At 43.1% G+C, this 17,753-nt stretch overlaps 1 protein-coding gene and 1 pseudogene across 2 annotated transcripts in view; both read left to right on the top strand.

Moving 5' to 3' along the window:
* csf1rb (colony stimulating factor 1 receptor, b) overlaps positions 1–17,753 on the top strand; it is a 44,955-nt gene that overhangs the window by 9,034 nt on the left and 18,168 nt on the right. Inside the window, exons 2-5 of one of the 2 annotated variants that reach the window (XM_042007749.1) lie at positions 6,678–6,953; positions 7,136–7,429; positions 9,348–9,427; positions 9,501–9,663. In XM_042007749.1, the coding sequence (XP_041863683.1) occupies positions 6,678–6,953; positions 7,136–7,429; positions 9,348–9,427; positions 9,501–9,663 (813 nt within the window). Of the gene's footprint in view, positions 1–6,677; positions 6,954–7,135; positions 7,430–9,290; positions 9,428–9,500; positions 9,664–17,753 lie in introns of both variants that reach the window. The other variant, XM_042007748.1, reaches the window with a different exon arrangement.
* LOC121654564 lies at positions 928–2,535 on the top strand (annotated as a pseudogene).

The raw sequence follows: 17,753 nt of genomic DNA, 5'->3' as shown, positions 1-17,753 counted from the left end.
GTCTCAGTCCAGCTGTAAGGTGATGTGTCCATGTCATTCCAAACCAACACAGACCAGGTCTGATCAACACAGTATTGTAAAAAGATCGTATTTTAGCGTCAACCATTTTCACTGTCACATCCTCACTAGGAGATGTTACAGAATGATGTCAACCATGAACTAGCGTTGAATTTCAAGTGAAGCCTTGTGGTTCAGTATCACCCTGAAGTGTAATAACAGTTGATGATCTTGAACAATGAAAGACCCTCCTTCCTGGTTAAATAGACTTCATGACTTTTCTTTTACTCTTTTCTTATGAAACGTTTGTTAAAAGTTGGGATACGAACTAGAAAATTTCTGATGAATTTTGATGGGTAGTGAGGGGAAAATTTTTTTAACTTAGAAATCAAAACCACCTGACCATGTAGGGAAGCAGGAGGAACTAAGGATTTATATTTCTGACATGTCCTCACAAGCTGATATTGTCTTTGTGTGTATGTGTGTGTGTTTGGTTTATTAATGAATGTTGTTGCTGTGTGTCCATACATGTGATTGTGAGTGTGAGTCCAGTAAAGGCGGATTTATGCTCGATTATGCTCATGTGTAGCTGACGCTGGTGAGTTTGCGCTCCACTCGAGCATAGGGGGAACACGTCGTTTTGGTGTTGTGTTGCAGTTTCTCCTCCTAAACTGAAGGTGGCAGCAGGGGTGGTATCGGCTGGTAAACTCACCAGGTTGTAGTTCTTTCAATGATTCACTTCAGTTCAGTAGGTAGTTTCTGTTTTAAAACAAAAATGGCGTCCAGTACGGTTCAGTGTTTTTATTAGCTTGTGGACGAAAACTAAGAAATAATTCGATCAGCCTCTCATCAACTTGATTCAACATGTGATCCCAAACTGACCAATCACAAGGGAGTACCTCTGTGTAACTGTCTGTATAGCAGGGGTGCATGTCAGGTCTGGAAGAGGTGCCCGCACGCTGCGCGAGCCTATGTGTTCTTGTTCTTGAGGCCACAAAAGCAAGAAAAACTTTGTATTGTTCCAGTCATTTCATCGTCCACGACAAGCTTCGTCCGCGACGGGGCGGGGTTGCTGCAAGGAGGTGGGGGTGGGGTGCATGCAGTGGTGTCCATGTAAAACTGTCAGTTCAACCTTGCATCAGAGAAAATGCAGAAGCCATAACTTTCCATTTTTTTCTTTTCCTTGTTAACCACACCTCAAATGTCCGACCAATCATACAATACTTCTTGGAGCCCCACAAGAAGACAGTTCTGCTCGGCTGATGTGTTGAGAACTGTTCCTTTTCAAGTCCGTGAGAGCAAAATAACGTCATTTTGTTCTCGCTTCTGTCTGTCTTCTGAGCCTGAGCGTTAACGTTGCTATGACGATGATGTGTTCTGAGCCTGATTGTTAACGTTGCTATGATGACAGTGTCTTCTCTCTCCCCACATACACACAGAAACTGTCATAGTCTCAGATTTCTGTTGATTCCAGGCTCGGTGAACTCCTCAAACAGTAACTAATAGAAAATTTAAAGTCATAGCAAAACAGTTTCTGAATCATGATCAGCAGACGCGTCTGCTGAATGCAGATGTCATTTTTATTATTCTGTCTTCTATGTAGCTTTTACTGCAGGTTAAAAATAACCGGCCACTTGAGAAAACTGAGTCGACATTGAATGGCCTGAGTGGGCGAACTCTGCGTTCTGAGAGGATTTGAGGGAAAACTTTAACGCCTTTCACAGTTATGCTCGTGTTGGGTGAAAGAAGAAGGAAATTTCTGTTTTGATGTGTAATTTGTATATGTACAGGGCAAACTGTAGGCATGAGGAACTCTTGTTTGAAAAATATTGTAAATAATTTTAGGACCATTTAGCATAATCACCCTAGAATTTGGACTGTTTACAAAATTTAAAAAAACTTTAACTGTGATTGTGTATAAACCATAAAAGATATAAAGACGCGGTGGTCACCGTGGGCGGCCTGATCACTAATGTCCTGAACTTCTTCTGACACTGCCACTGAAAGCCACTTTAAAACATTTAGAGGAGACTGAGCTCAAAACCTTGACAGGAGAAATAAAGACCTTCAAGGCCAAGGCTCCGTGGGAGAGATCTGGAGCTGTAATCATGGCAGTGCGACGTCCTGAATGAATTATGTGCAGAGAGGAAGCTGCAGAGCTGTCCTCTCTGAAGCCCCAACTGGATCAGCTCGGGTTCCCCTGTCTGCTGTGGTGAAGGAGGACATCGGCACAGAGGTCCATAACTTCAGACCATACTTCAAAGGGGAGAGTTTCTTGGATGAAAAGAGGGGGTTTTATGGGCCCCGTGAGCATAAGATGGGGCTCCTGGCATTCGTGTGTTTAGGTGTTTGGCTGAATGGTCTGAGGGCCTTTAGAAAAGGCTTCATGGGAAACGTTTTTGGAGAGGGCTTTGTCCTCTATGGGGTCTTTGTCATTGGAAAAGGACAACAGAAAATTCATTTGGAGCACAGAGATGGAATTTGGAGATAAAGTCAGAATTACTCCAAGCTGCCAAAAGAATTCCACAGGAACTTTAGAGAGGAAACCATTCTTCCCAGTCATTGAGAACATCATCTCTGGTGCCTTTTACAATCAGTTGACCACATTAATAATTCATCATCTTTCAATTGACAAAGTCTTTAACAATTTAAATGACATGTTTGAACTGCAGCATGGTGAAAGTGTTGGAAAGAAAAATATTTTTAAAGTGCATAATAGACTTGTGAACTTGTTTAAGTGCCGGTCTTTAGGAGCCAGGGTGCATTTTACATTACTGTTTTCATTAGGCTCTGGGTGTGTTCATGATGGTCTGTCTTTAAACTCAATAGAGGGAACAGATCTGATATCCAACACCCAGTTTCCTGTGTTACTTTGTGATGCTGCTTTGGCAACTAAGCGAGTGAGAACTTTGAAACAATAAAACATGTCTTTGTGCTTCACAATAAATAAATAAATAAATAAACATGTTTCACAGTGATAGTCCAGGACTGATGATGACACCTGACCAGAACCATGCAGAACGTTCTAGACCAGGCAGGTTCGGCTAAGTGTAGACGGGGGATCATATACCAAGTTTTTCTGTTACTTTTACTTTGACGCGTTACCAGGGAAATAACAGACCGCTCCTTCTTCTAGTTGGTTATCAGTCGCTCTGATAGATGTGAACCAGGACCAAACCACTCCTCTGATGAAGACTGCTGTTATCAGGATGGATCCATCTGGCTTCTGCCTGAGGGATGATCGGAACCATGAAGTCCAGTGTTTCTGGTGAAGATGGTCCTGTGATGATGATGATGATATCAGGGTGTTCTTTCAGCACTTAGTGTTTCCTCTTCATTCCTCCTAAGCAGCTGCATGAATCTGTTTCAAAAAATCTGCAATCATGTGTTCCGTTATGGAAGAAGAGAACATTGGCTCAGCCGGGTCTGAAAGCAGAACACTGATCAGATGAGGTGTGAAACAATGTACAGACACTTAACTCTTCCGACCAGGCTACACCTAAAAACCGGTTCTCAGTTTGGATGCTGTATGCATCGTGAAGTTTTGATTCAGTGGTCTCCACTGCAGGTGATCTCCATGATCGTCCAGCCAAGGCCATGATGATGGGAGCAGCCCAGGCTCCCGACCAATCAGACATCCACCCTGCTGGTCCAAGCTCCACCGCCCCACAATCTAGCTTGGTCCAAAATCAGCAAAACGAGGAAGAATGGAGAATGAAGATCCTAAATCTGCTAACTAGATTGGTCCAGATCCAGGAGGAAATGGCCAAAGACCAGGCCCAAGTGATCCAACAGCTCAGCATTCTCGGAACTCAGGTATGTCCAGTTTTGTCCTCAAGTGGGTTCAGGTTAATTATCTTATTTGTTGGTGATGTCATCAGAACCGGTTTCTGGTTCTGTGTCCATAGGGTTCCCAGCAGATCCAGGATCTGCAGAACCTAGCTCGGCACCAGAGTCTGCTTGTTGAAAACCACCAAGCTTTGCTGCTGCAGACGTCACGCATCGCCACCCAGCTGCAGGACAATAACAAGAAACCCCCTGATGCTTGCCAATGAAGTCATCTGACCCACCACCAACAGCCAATCAGATCCTCTGATCCACCACGACAGCCAATCAGATCCTCTGATCCACCACGACAGCCAATCAGATCCTCTGATGGAATTAGAGCATCTGTAGTAATGAGGTTGAATAGTGTTTATCAAGCTAGCTGATGATTTTTAGATGATTTAATTAACTAACCTTTGAGATTGTTATTGATCAGTTAGCCTTGATAATTCATGTTGTTAATCAATTAATCAATACCCAATGGGCCAATAGGTAAAAGATGTTTTTGGGAATTTGATAAAAAAAAAGTCTGTTTGTTGCAAAAGTGATTTCAATGATTTTACCTGTACATTGACTCTATTGGTTTGATTTTAAATAAAGTTGTTTTGAATCCTAACTGCAGTCATGATATTTGTGTTCAGCTGTTTCTTTTTTTTGTTTGTTTTTGTTTTTTTTCCTTAAGGCAGATTTATACTCACACAGCATCTGCGTAACTGCTGCGTAGCTCTGTGGAGGCCCGACGCACACCTCTTCCAGACCTGACATGCACCCCTGCTACACATACGGCTACGAGGAAATACTCGATTGGTCAGTTTGGGATCACAAGTTTCCGGATTTCTGGATCTTCTCGCTGAATTTGTTTAGCAACCGCCATTTTTAAAAACAACCACCCAATGGATCAAGTTGATGAGAGGCTGATCAAATTATTTCTTCGTTTTCGTCCACAACCTGATAAAGACACTGAACCATACTGGACACCAATGTTTTAAAACAGAAAATACCCACCGAACTGAAGTGAACCATTGAAAGAACTACAACCTGGTGAGTTTACCACCCGATACCACCCCTGCTGCCACCTTCAGGTTAGGAGGAGAAACTGCAACACAACACCAAAACGACGCGTTCCCCCTACGCTCGAGTGGAGCGCAAACTCACCAGTGTCAGCTACGCCGTAGCCGACCATCGTGCAAGCATAAATCTGCCTTAAGTTAAACCAGTTTAACCAGTATTTCGGCCAGTTGTTTAGCTAACACCTGATATTTTCTACCAGAAGAGGGGACCCCAAGTGTGTCGGGTGTGTGGGTTCTTTTTGGTCTGGTGTTTTTTGTTCTTCCTGGTTGGGTGTGTGGATTCTTCTTGGTCGGATGTGTGGGTTCTTGTTGGTCTGATGTGTTACTTCTTCCTGGTCGGGTGTGTGGGTTATACCTGTTCGGGTATGTGGGTTCTTCTTGGTTGGATGTGTGGGTCCTACCTGGTCGGATGTGTGGGTCCTACCTGGTCGGGTGTGTGGGTTCTTTTTGGTCTGGTGTTTTTTTGTTCTTTCTGGTTGGGTGTGTGGATTCTTCTTGGTCGGATGTGTGGGTTCTTGTTGGTCTGATGTGTTACTTCTTCCTGGTCGGGTGTGGGTTATACCTGTTCGGGTATGTGGGTTCTTCTTGGTTGGGTGTGTGGGTTCTACCTGGTTGGATGTGTGGGTTCTACCTGGTCGGATGTGTGGGTCCTACCTGGTCGGATGTGTGGGTCCTACCTGGTTGGATGTGTGGGTTCTTGTTGGTCTGATGTGTTACTTCTTCCTGGTCGGGTGTGTGGGTTATACCTGTTCGGGTATGTGGGTTCTTCTTGGTTGGGTGTGTGGGTTCTACCTGGTCGGATGTGTGGGTTCTACCTGGTTGGATGTGTGGGTCCTACCTGGTTGGATGTGTGGGTCCTACCTGGTTGGATGTGTGGGTTCTTGTTGGTCTGATGTGTTACTTCTTCCTGGTCGGGTGTGTGGGTTATACCTGTTCGGGTATGTGGGTTCTACCTGGTTGGATGTGTGGGTTCTACCTGGTTGGATGTGTGGGTTCTACCTGGTTGGATGTGTGGGTCCTACCTGGTTGGATGTGTGGTCAGTAACTAAATGTATGTTGTTGCTTTGTATCACTACATGTGACTGTAAATGGAGGTGTAATTCCAGTAAGATATAAGGCTGTTTGATAATTAATGTTGCTACGACAACAGTGTTGTATCTCACACAGTGAGACTCGGAGACAATCAGAAAGTCTCAGATTTCTGTTGACTTCAGGCTGGGTGCACCCCTCCAACAAATACTGATAGAAAATTACAAGTCATATGGAAACGGCATGGCTCAGTGGGTAGAGTGGTCGTCCTGCAGCCCAAAGATTGCCAGTTCTAGGAGAGGGAAGTCTGGGTTTCCCTACTTAGGCAGCTGCCCCCGGGACCCGACTCCAGATAAGCGGCAGAAAATGGATGGATGGATAGGTCAAACCCCATTGGGGGGGGGTGTCTTCTGTCTGTCCTGTTACACAGCTTCTAGGCTGATATTTAAGTATTCTCTTCAGCAGCTGTCCCCCTACTAACTGAAAACAACCTTCACTACACCACTTATATTTATAATTTATACAATATTATACCCCTCTGATACCTGACTCCTGTACGTGTCACCTGTCTAATTGTTTTCTCATCCTCACAACACCATTCAATAGATTTCTACCAAAAGTCGTGGCACACCTGTCCCCACCTGCATGTTGTGATGTATGTTCTGTTTGTTTGTTTTTTATAAAAATATAAACATATGTTGGTGATGGGTTTTTTATTGTTGCTGGACATGAACCTTTACTGTGTCCTTGTTTCAGAAAATCCTGGTCAACCAAGGATCCACCTGAATGCAAAATTCCTACCAAACCAATCAGAAGTGGTTCTCAGTGATGGCTCCGCCTTCAACCTTAGCTGCCACGGTAACAGGCCAGTCGAGTTATCCAGCACTGCACTGCATCTGCGGTACGAAGAAAAACTGTTGAACCCGCTGGAGATCAAGCATGCAGTTCCCAAATACACAGGAACATACACATGTAGGTACAGCAACCACAGCCTGGAGCACCTCAGCACCTGGATCCACCTGTACTTCAAAAGTAAGTATAGCAAAGGCCACACCTCCCTGTAGTAGGTGCAATAAGATGGGAATTGTTCCTTTAAAACTGGGTTGATGTGCATCCTTCTTTGGGTGAATGTGGCTGACTCACTGATTCTTTTCATGACCTTGTATTTATATTCTAAGCATAACATCCAGTTTCCCATAATACACCTCTGCTAGAGCCAGCCGACCCCGCTTCTGTATTCGTCACACCTCGCATCATCCCTAGCCTTAAGGAGGGCGATGACTTCCTGTTCATGTGTCTGCTTACGGACCCATCTGTTACAAACCTCACCCTCCAATCAGAGGACAGGGATGGAGGCCTGCCCATGGGTATGAACGTCACTATGGATCCCAGGAAAGGAGCCCTGATCGCAGACCTGAGGATGTCTTTCAGAGGACGGTACACCTGTTCAGGCTGGAAGAACGGACAAGAGTTCAGATCCACACCTTTCGATCTGCTTGTGGTCCGAAGTAAGCTCTGAACACCTGTTTGTCTGATCACCTGTCAGACTGATCACCTGTCCGATTGATCACCTGTCTGTCGAACACCTGTCTGTCCGAACACCTGTCTGTCTAAACCCCTGTCTGTCTGATCGCCTGTCTGTCTGAACACCTGTCTGTCTAAACACCTGTCTTTCTGAACACCTGTCTGTCAAAACCCCTGTCTGTCTGATCACCTGTCTGTCTGAACACCTGTCTGTCTAAACCCTTGTCTGTCTGATCACCTGTCTAGCTAAACACCTGTCTTTCTGATCACCTGTCTGTCTGAACACCTGTCTGTCTAAACCCCTGTCTGATTGATCACCTGTCTGTCTAAACCCGTCTGTCTGATCACCTGTCTGTCGAACACCTGTCTGATTGATCACCTGTCTGTCTGAACACCTGTCTGTCTGATCACCTGTCTCTCTAAACACCTGCCTGTCTGATCACCTGTCTGTTTGAACACCTGTCTGTCTGAACACCTGTCTGTCTGATCACCTGTCTATCTAAACACCTGTCTGTCTGATCACCTGTCTGTTTGATCACCTGTCTGCCTGATCACCTGTCTGTCTAAACACCTGTCAGTCTGATCACCTGTCTGATTGATCACCTGTCTGTCTGATCGCCTGTCTGTCTGAACACCTGTCTGTCTAAACCCCTGTCTGTCCGAACACCTGTCTGATTGATCACCTGTCTGCCTGATCACCTGTCTGTCTGATCACTTGTCAGGCTGATCACTTGTCTGATTGATCACTTGTCTCCCTGATCACCTGTCTGTCTAAACACCTGTCAGTCTGATCACCTGTCTGATTGATCACCTGTCTGTCTGATCGCCTGTCTGCCTGAACACCTGTCTGTCTGATCACCTGTCTGTCCGAACACCTGTCTGATTGATCACCTGTCTGTCTGATCGCCTGTCTGTCTGAACACCTGTCTGTCTGATCACCTGTCTGTCCGAACACTTGTCTGATTGATCACCTGTCTGTCTGATCGCCTGTCTGTCTGAACACCTGTCTGTCTGATCACCTGTCTGTCTGAACACCTGTCTGTTTGATCACCTGTCTGCCTGATCACCTGTCTGTCTAAACACCTGTCAGTCTGATCACCTGTCTGATTGATCACCTGTCTGTCTGATCGCCTGTCTGTCTGAACACCTGTCTGTCTGATCACCTGTCTGTCTGAACACCTGTCTGTTTGATCACCTGTCTGCCTGATCACCTGTCTGTCTAAACACCTGTCAGTCTGATCACCTGTCTGATTGATCACCTGTCTGTCTGATCACCTGTCTGTCCGAACACCTGTCTGATTGATCACCTGTCTGCCTGATCACCTGTCTGTCTGATCACTTGTCAGGCTGATCACTTGTCTGATTGATCACTTGTCTCCCTGATCACCTGTCTGTCTAAACACCTGTCAGTCTGATCACCTGTCTGATTGATCACCTGTCTGTCTGATCGCCTGTCTGTCTGAACACCTGTCTGTCTGATCACTTGTCTGTCCGAACACCTGTCTGATTGATCACCTGTCTGTCTGATCACTTGTCTGATTGATCACTTGTCTCCCTGATCACCTGTCTGTCCGAACACCTGTCTGATTGATCACCTGTCTGCCTGATCACCTGTCTGTCTAATCACCTGTCTGTCCGAACACCTGTCTGATTGATCACCTGTCTGCCTGATCACCTGTCTGTCTGATCACTTGTCTGCCTGATCACCTGTCTGTCTGATCACTTGTCAGGCTGATCACTTGTCTGTCTGATCACTTGTCTGTCTGAACACCTGTCTGATTGATCACCTGTCTGCCTGATCACCTGTCTGTCTGATCCCCTGTCTGTCTGATCATCTGTTTGCAGGAATGCGTCAGCCTCCGTTATTGTCTCTCAGTCAAGCTGAATTTGTCTGTCTTGAAGGAGAGCCTGTTGAAATCACCTGTCAGGCCAGTAACCCGTCCCACTTCTACAGTGTCACCTGGACACACCCACACATCCAGGTGAGCTGCAACAGGTCACCTGTGTGTCTTTGCTGATGGCCACTTGTTTGAGTGGTTGTTTGTTTCCTTTCAGAGCCTTAAGAGCACAACCAGCAGTGTATTTGTCAACAACCAGCTGCTCATCTTTAGCACTCTGAATGTCTCTTCTGTCAGACGGATTCACAGTGGGATGTACACCTGCACTGCCATCAATGAAGCAGGAGTCGCCATGGTAACCGCACAACTTAGAGTGCTGGGTATGTAATCAATAATATATAAATAATCACAAATACAGAAGAAGAATATTTGTTTTTAATAGAATCCGTTGAATCTTTCTTCCATCGTTAAAAACTGTAATCATTTTACACAAGAACAGTTTATTAACAATGCCCAACCAAATGGCAAATTGTCAATAATCCACTTCAATAGTAGAAGTTTGTATGCAACTTTTGACTCAATCAAAGAATATTTGCAATGTTTTGATTGTCCCTTTAGTGTTATTGCCATCACAGAAACTTGGTTTAATGTCGACAAAGGTATTCACTTTAATTCAGATGATTATGAGTTAAGATCTTTGAACAGACCAAACAAAGTGGGAGGCGGGGTCGCTGTATACATTCACAAGTCCATAAAATTTAATATTGTAACGAGTATGACCCTAGCAATCGATGGAATAATGGAGCGTCTGACTGTTGACATTCAAACTGGAAAAAAGAAAAATATCACTTTGAGCTGTGTATACCGCACACCAGAGGGGTATTGCACGAAACCAAGATAGGCGATTAAGCCAGGATATGTTGGTTATCCTGGCTGAATTTAGCCCCAAGGCGGTTGCATGAAAGCAGCTCAAACTAAACCCGGCCAAGTTACTGTGGTGATTTATTCACTGCAGCTAGCCTGCTCCAGACCAGGCTAACTGCCGGAAGATTAATCCTAGCGAGTCACCTGCATGTCCAACATCAATTCTGTGAGGAATTAATGTGTTTTACAGCATGTCCATGGTCTTCCTAAGTATGGCGCGTCCTCTTAATCATCCAGTATTAAAATATTACATATACAGTCACTGTACATTTAATCCAAATCTGTTCGTAATCGCAACAGCCTTTTTATATGGATTCGAGTTGCAGTATTATTACTCAGGCCAAGTGTTATATTGCTATGCTAATGAAGACTGCTCGTCAAATTGCTGTCAGAGGTTTTATAAATATGTGGTTTATTGCATTAATTGACATTACAAAACACAGCGGATGAGGTTACAAAGGTGTATTCAGAGAAATCCGTGACGAGGGCAAAGTAGAATATTCAGGTCCAACTCCCCTTCACCTGGTCCCTCTTCATAATGGCTTTCCCTTTTTCGGAGGATGTGCTGGACGAGGAAGCCCGCATCCTCAGAAGAGCATTCAGACGTGAACGAGTCTTCAGGGACAGCTCACATCCCCTGGCCTTTGGAGATGACTATGTCATTGAGAGATACAGATTTTCGGTTACTGGATTTCCAGCAGTTTTCTGAGTGTCCGGCGTTTAATCTCAAGATCCAGCTCCATTCCTTGGAGCTTGCTCTTTTTGAGTCAGCTTTTAACATCTGCCAGCTCTCTCTCTCTCTCCAGGTGCCCTGAATAAAGCGTTCTGACAGTTTGTGAGGTCTGTAAAGGAAATGTCAGTTAGCACAGCAGGATTTGTGCATAACGTAGATTTACTTTAGCCAATACTCACAATGTTACCAGGCCGCTTAGGAGACTGTGCAGCATCCAGGTCCTGCTACACATTTTCTATTAGCACCACATCACTGACTTCATATCCTTCATGGAATAAATAAGCAGGCCAATCCCATAAAACTGACATGCCTCAAGCCTTCTGGACTCCACTGACACAGTCTCCTCATCTGCAGATGTGCATTCTGCAGCTGCAGATGTGCCTTCCCCCTGCCGTATACATGCAGCGAGAGGACTCAGATTAAGATTTCACAGAACATACCAAGCCTGTGATTTGGAGACACTGTACTAACCGGATCATCTTCTGGTGGCTCCAAAAGTGTAATTGTGTTCCCAGACACTGCAAGGTTATCCAAAGTCAGACACTATATTATATTTGATTGTGTTCCATGTGCAGAAGAATTGCAGTACGTGATGTACCTTGTATGAAGCGGACAGTTTCTGTGGCTGGGACAGAGTCAGTTATTGTCCCTCCCTGGATCCCCTCCATCACTGGCCTCCCTTTATTTAAATGGAGGCCAGTTCCTCTGCTGGAGTCACATCCTGGCTTGGTGGGCCGCCCCCTGTGCCAGTTCTATAGGCCTTTTTTTAACTGCTACAATCATACAGACATTGAACATGTCAGCAGACACCTCATCTATTCACCTCATTTGTTCACGGTTATCTACTTTGGAGTCACTTACCAGCCTGCAAAATGTTCTTATATTTAATTTTTCGTGCTGCAGGTCCTTTTATGGCCAGACAGGTTTGTCCTTTATGAAGGACAGAAAGATAAAATAGATAAAAACGTAACATGAGGAAAATAGATTAAATGACACATTGTGGATAATTGTTTGCACCTAATCATACTCTACATTTCCTGAGTAACATGCACCTGCTTGTCACTCTTAAAGTATACAACAGTTAGTGGATTTGAAAAGTAATCCTTTAATTGTAGCCTAATTATGACAGTTCCAGTGGAGCACTGTTTATTAATTGTACAGTTTTTGACTACTTACGCATTGAGCCGGTCGGCTATTGTCTGCCAGGCTCTCTCGCGTTCTTTACTTATGGCATTGGTATTGCCCTTTTTCCTTATAACATCCTTAACTTCGTCAGAGAACTCCGTCAGGAGCTGTTTTTCAGCGGCCTTGACGTAGGACGCGCGACTTTTAGCCATTTCCCCATCGGTGATTCTGTGAGCGATCGCGAGGTCTGCTTCAGTATGCCGTGCACACGCACTTATCCCAACTATCTTCACCTGGCTTAACCTAGCCGCACCTTCTCATCCTGGCTCAGCAAACGTGCAACCAATTAAGCCAGGATAGGCCGCGCAAGCTAGGTCAAGCTGGGCTTGCTTAATCATCCTGGATTTCTTTATTCTGGTTTCGTGCAATACCCCTCAGGTTCCTGTATTGATATTTTTAATGAATGGCTGGACAAGCTGTTTTCTCCCATGAGTCATAAAACTTTTTTTATATGTGGAGACTTTAACATTGAATCCGACAAAACAAAAAGCTACTGATGACTTTATTAATACAATGTATAGTTTATCTCTATATCCAACCATATTAAAACCAAGTAGAATAACGTCCCACAGTGCTATTATTATTGATAACATCTTTACTAATATTATGGATAATCATATTACCAGTGGCTTGCTTATATGTGACATCACGGACCACTTAACTGTCTTTACTATGTACAACTGGGATCTCGAAAAAATGAACGATACGCAGAGAGTTATATATAAACATACAATGAGTGATGTAACTATAAACACCTTGAATAATAACTTAGAGCAACATGATTGGAAGGCAATTTATGAAGAGGCAGATGTGGATTGATATCTTTACCTCCTTGTACAATAAACACTGTCCAGTCAGAGACCTCCGTTTAAAGGAAAAACATATCAAAACCCTTGACTTACCAAAGGAATTACTAACGCTTGCAAAAAGAAAAATAATCTCTATAAACAGTTTATTAAAGTAAGAACAAAGGAAGTGGAACAATAGTATAAGCCAGGGGTCTGCAACCTTTATTATCAAAAGAGCCATTTTGCCCCCTCTTGTACCAAAAAAAATCGTTGGGAGCCACAAAAAATAACAGAGCTTGTAAACTTTTAAAAGTTTTCATCTTTTATTTATTTTACCTGTTACAACCACTGAATATAAAAACAGAAGTGCAGTGTGCATTTGTAGGCATACTTTGAAATAAACTAACTGTGAACTGTAGGCCTATTTAAGTCCTTCCTATATTTGTGTAAAAGTAAAATAAAAACTACCCCACTTCAATATAAATAAAACATTTAGCTGCAGCATAGCAGCTTTAAAAATAAAATTAGGAGCGTCTTTGACAAGCCCATGTCAGTGTTTTCTGGTCCTCTTTGGGTTTTTTGCTCAGCCTGCAATCAACTAAGCATCTGAACATACAAAAAAAACTACATAATCTGATCAGAGTCTGAAATAAATGTTTGTACGTTTCTGGGGGAAAAATTAGCTTTTTAAATGCTATTGTTCTTGCATGTTTAATGTGACTTCTGTGTCTGAAGTTCGCTGCAGATCTTCCCTATGTCGGGGCTGTAAGATGTGACTTTAATCTTTAAACAGGACTGGAGGTTCTCATCTGTGAGGCGGGAGCGGTATTTGGACTTTATGAAGTTCATGCTTGAAAAAACTTGCTCGCACAAGTATGTTGAGCCAAAGCTATGGCGTTTATTCGGTTCCAGAAGCAGCGCGCTTGAAAACCGCCCTCGCGCATAAAAACAATGCACGCTCGGCTTAACAGTCCTCCCTCGCTCGATTGCTGGAGTTTTGAGACTCTGGAGGCGGAGAATTTGACTGATGTGTCTTATCCTCTGATTGGTCAGTTTTCAGACTGTAAGAGCGGTCACGTGGGTCGTGGAGCCTCCAGTAGTCCCAAACAAACCCCGCGCTGCTGGACTCTACTACGGAACAGACAGCAGTGATCGGATTACTGAGGGTGAAATTAAATAAACATATTATTGCTGCACATACACGTTTGTCACTGAATGCATTATTAAGTTAATGTTGATTTAAGTGATGATCAAGTCATGTTTGACTATAGATTAAATAAGTGTAACCAGCACAATAATTTCATACATTTTTGGAGGGAAATATTCATCTCAACCACCAAACTAGCATTTATTAAAGATCAGACATGGTCCTCATTAGCCTCTATATTTCTTACTGATTACCATCCTTACAATTCACTTTTATAAGGTTAAACGATTAGGTTGATACGGCTTAGTTTCATCTTTTAAAGCCAGCCGTGTGGTAGCATGTAATGTCCCAGCAGTATGGACTTAAAGTCAAAGACAATGCAGACAACACTGAAGATCCCCTTCAGAGAGGACTCTGTCTCTCAGCTGCTTTTCAATGGTTTGTACTTAAAAGACCAAATTTGCACCGTCTCTCTTAAGGTGGATAAAAAAATAAGAAATAATAATAAAACGTGATCATGCTTAGTTTATGTTCTTACCTTTTCATCTTTTTTTAAAATTATGCTTTATATAATCTTATGTGTTTAATGTCTTTGTAAAGCCCTTTGAATCAGCATGTTGTTGAATTGTGCTGTACAAGTAAAGTTGCTTTGCTTTGAATGTAAAATGAAATGTCTCACTGAGTAAGAACTTGGTTTAACTAAAAACTCACCTGACTGGTGGGACTGGCACCACAGGACAAGAAAACAAGTGAAACCTTTCAAAAAACAAACTTTTTAATGACATAAGACAACAGGGCATCGCAATAAAGTAAATAAATTAGTTCCAGTGTGCATAATGAAATGATAAAAATAAACCTTGGGGAAGGAAAAATGACAAACTGATAGACATCAGTGTTCCTGCCTGCTGCTCCTGAATTTTTTTTTTAAAATGATTGTAATGGCTAAATTAGCTTCTGTGATGATGACGGGTATTTGTACATAATTAGATAGGGTGTCCAGGATGTACAGCTTCTGGTGACATAAAAACTCCAGGTAATCAAGATTCAGTGGTGTTGTGCTGAATCCACTTTGTATTTTATGCAGAAGCCGTTCAAGCAGGTGACATCTCGGCTATTGACAAATGAAAGCATAGTTGAAGATATGTATTATGATGCACATATCAAACATGGCATTTTTTTTAAGGTATAACAATTGAATGTTTAACATGCATTGGAAAAAATGTGCAATTAGATATAACGTGAATACTTATTAGTTATGCAAAACTAAAGCTAGTTTAACCAACTTAAAGCCATTTGAAATTCGCTGCACAGGTGCTGTTTATCTTGGCTGGGCAATGTGTGAGCATTTAAACTGACCAATCAGAGGATAAGGCACATCAGCCAAAGTCTCCGCCTCCAGAGTCTCAAAACTCCAGCAATCGAGTGAGGGAGGACTGTTAAGCCGAGCGTGCAGTGACAGAACTGAGAGCGAGCAGGTCCACATGTGTGAACACAGTGGATTGATGAGCTCTCACGAGGGTTATTCTCTGCTTGCAAATACTGTGTTATTCCCTCGCAATGCAGAAATGCCTCCTCGCGAAGTGTGTTTTAACTCGCGGGTACTAATTTACGCGCTCATATCACGTACTCGCGCGCGGTGATCCCCGTGCGCGTGCATTGTTTTTATGCGCGCGGGCGGTTTTCAAGCTCGCTGCTTCTGGAACCGAATAAACGCCATACAAAGATGGACAGGACTCCAAAGGCATATTTTTTCATGTTAATATACGTGTCAGGAATGGCTCTCCATGTTTCAAAAACAAGTTTGTTGGGGTGTGGGAGTTTTTCCATATCACTCCATTTGTGCTCTTTAGCGTGAACAGCCTTCTGACGGGCGATTTCTTCGAGCTCCGCCGTCAGTGATTTGAACTTATTTACCCACAAATCTTTATCCGCTATGTCAGCCAGTTCAATTTCTAGATCAGGCTTACTTACTCCGGTGAATGCAGCTGTGTTCAGAAGGGATGGGTCGATGTCCAGCGGTGTGACAGGGAAAGAAAGAGTAGGTTCCTCCTTTCTGAAATCACTGAATCTTTCTCCAAATGCAGCTTGCATTGCAATGATGGCACGGTAAAAATAATCACAGTCTATTTGATTGTTCGTTTCTTTGAACTGTCTTAGGGAGGGGAAGTGAAAGAGTGTACCCTTTTGCGCATCTCTTGCAAACACCGTCATCTTGCGCTCAAACGCTAAAATATCCTCCAGCATCTGCAGGGCCGTGCTTCCCTTTCCTTGGAGATTTTTATTCAGCGTGTTCAAGTGGCTTGTCATGTCTACCATAAAGTAAAACTTTCCCAGCCAATTGTAGTCTTCCAGTTCAGGATAGCTGAGGCCTTTGCTTTCCAAGAAGGTTTTCTCATGCTCCAGACAGGCAGCAAAGCCTTTCAGCACCTCTCCCCTGGACATCCACCGGACTCTGTTGTGCAGCAGGAGATCTGAATATTGCGGCCCATCAGAGTTGACATATCTGCATAACAGTGCTGTCTGCTCAACATCGTTTACGTCACTTGACTCATCACAAGCAACTGAAAATGCTTGAGCTAAATTGATGTCCTTAATTTGCTTACTGGTGACGTTTTCTGCCATTCTATTGGTCCTGTCCCCGATGGTCTTTGCGGAGAGAGGCATTTCTTTAATTTTCCGAACTATTTCCTGCTTGTTTTTAAAATCGGAGAATAGATGCTCTGATATTTTTATGAACGAATCTTTCATATATTCCCCGTCTGTGAACGGCTTCCACCTCTTTACGATCTCCAGAGGTGCCACAAAACTAGCTGTGCTAGTTGACTGTGGAGAGGTAATCCACTTCTTGAAAGATAGTTTGCTCTCTTCAGTTTTTCGTAGCTGTTCTGAACTTGCTCTCTTTCGCTCATCTTCGGTTGGGTATTTTTTCGGTAAATGCAGAGTGCTTGTTTTGGAAGTGTCTTTCAACGTTACATTTTTTGTTGTTCGCTATCTTCTCACCACATATCAAGCACGAAGGTAAGCCAGCGTCATTGGCGATGAAGGCAAATGAATATGTCCACGCTGAATTAAACTCCCTATTTTCTTCGGAAACTTTTCTTTTTTGGGATTTTTTTATGGTTAGGCCACTGCAGGGTTCGCACACTACAAAAGCCGCCAGCACAGCAAAGGCTGATGACGTTATGTGACTGACGTATATTTTCGTTGACAAATTAGAAATTAAAAATAGTTCTTTTAAAATTAGATTGCATCAATTCAAACTCTAAGATAACTGCCCAACAAAATAAACTAATAATATTAATAAAAATCAATTAAGAAATACCATTTCGGTTTAACAGACATGATAAGAACAAGTAAGCAGCTTTATGATAAAAGTAAGTCATATGAAAATAAAAATAATATTAAAGGAACTTGGGATGTTTTAAATACCTTAATTAAACAAAGATCCTCCGAATCAACTTATCCCGACTATTTTATTGATGGAGATAGGGAGATTTATAATATGAATAATATAGTAAATAGTTTAAATGAGTTTTTTGTAAAAGTCGGCCCCGAATTGGCTGCGGAAATCTTAGATCATGATATGATAAAAGTAAGAAGACTATCACAGAGAATCCAGTGTCAGATGAGATGGAAGTGACAAATACTGTGCTGCAGTGTAAGCGCAAATTATTTACTGACTGTCATGATATC

Source organism: Melanotaenia boesemani, chromosome 15 (assembly GCF_017639745.1).
Source record: "Melanotaenia boesemani isolate fMelBoe1 chromosome 15, fMelBoe1.pri, whole genome shotgun sequence".
Classification (NCBI taxonomy): domain Eukaryota; kingdom Metazoa; phylum Chordata; class Actinopteri; order Atheriniformes; family Melanotaeniidae; genus Melanotaenia; species Melanotaenia boesemani.
Note: the sequence above shows the minus strand (reverse complement) of the source record. Positions and strands in the feature narration are given on the sequence as shown.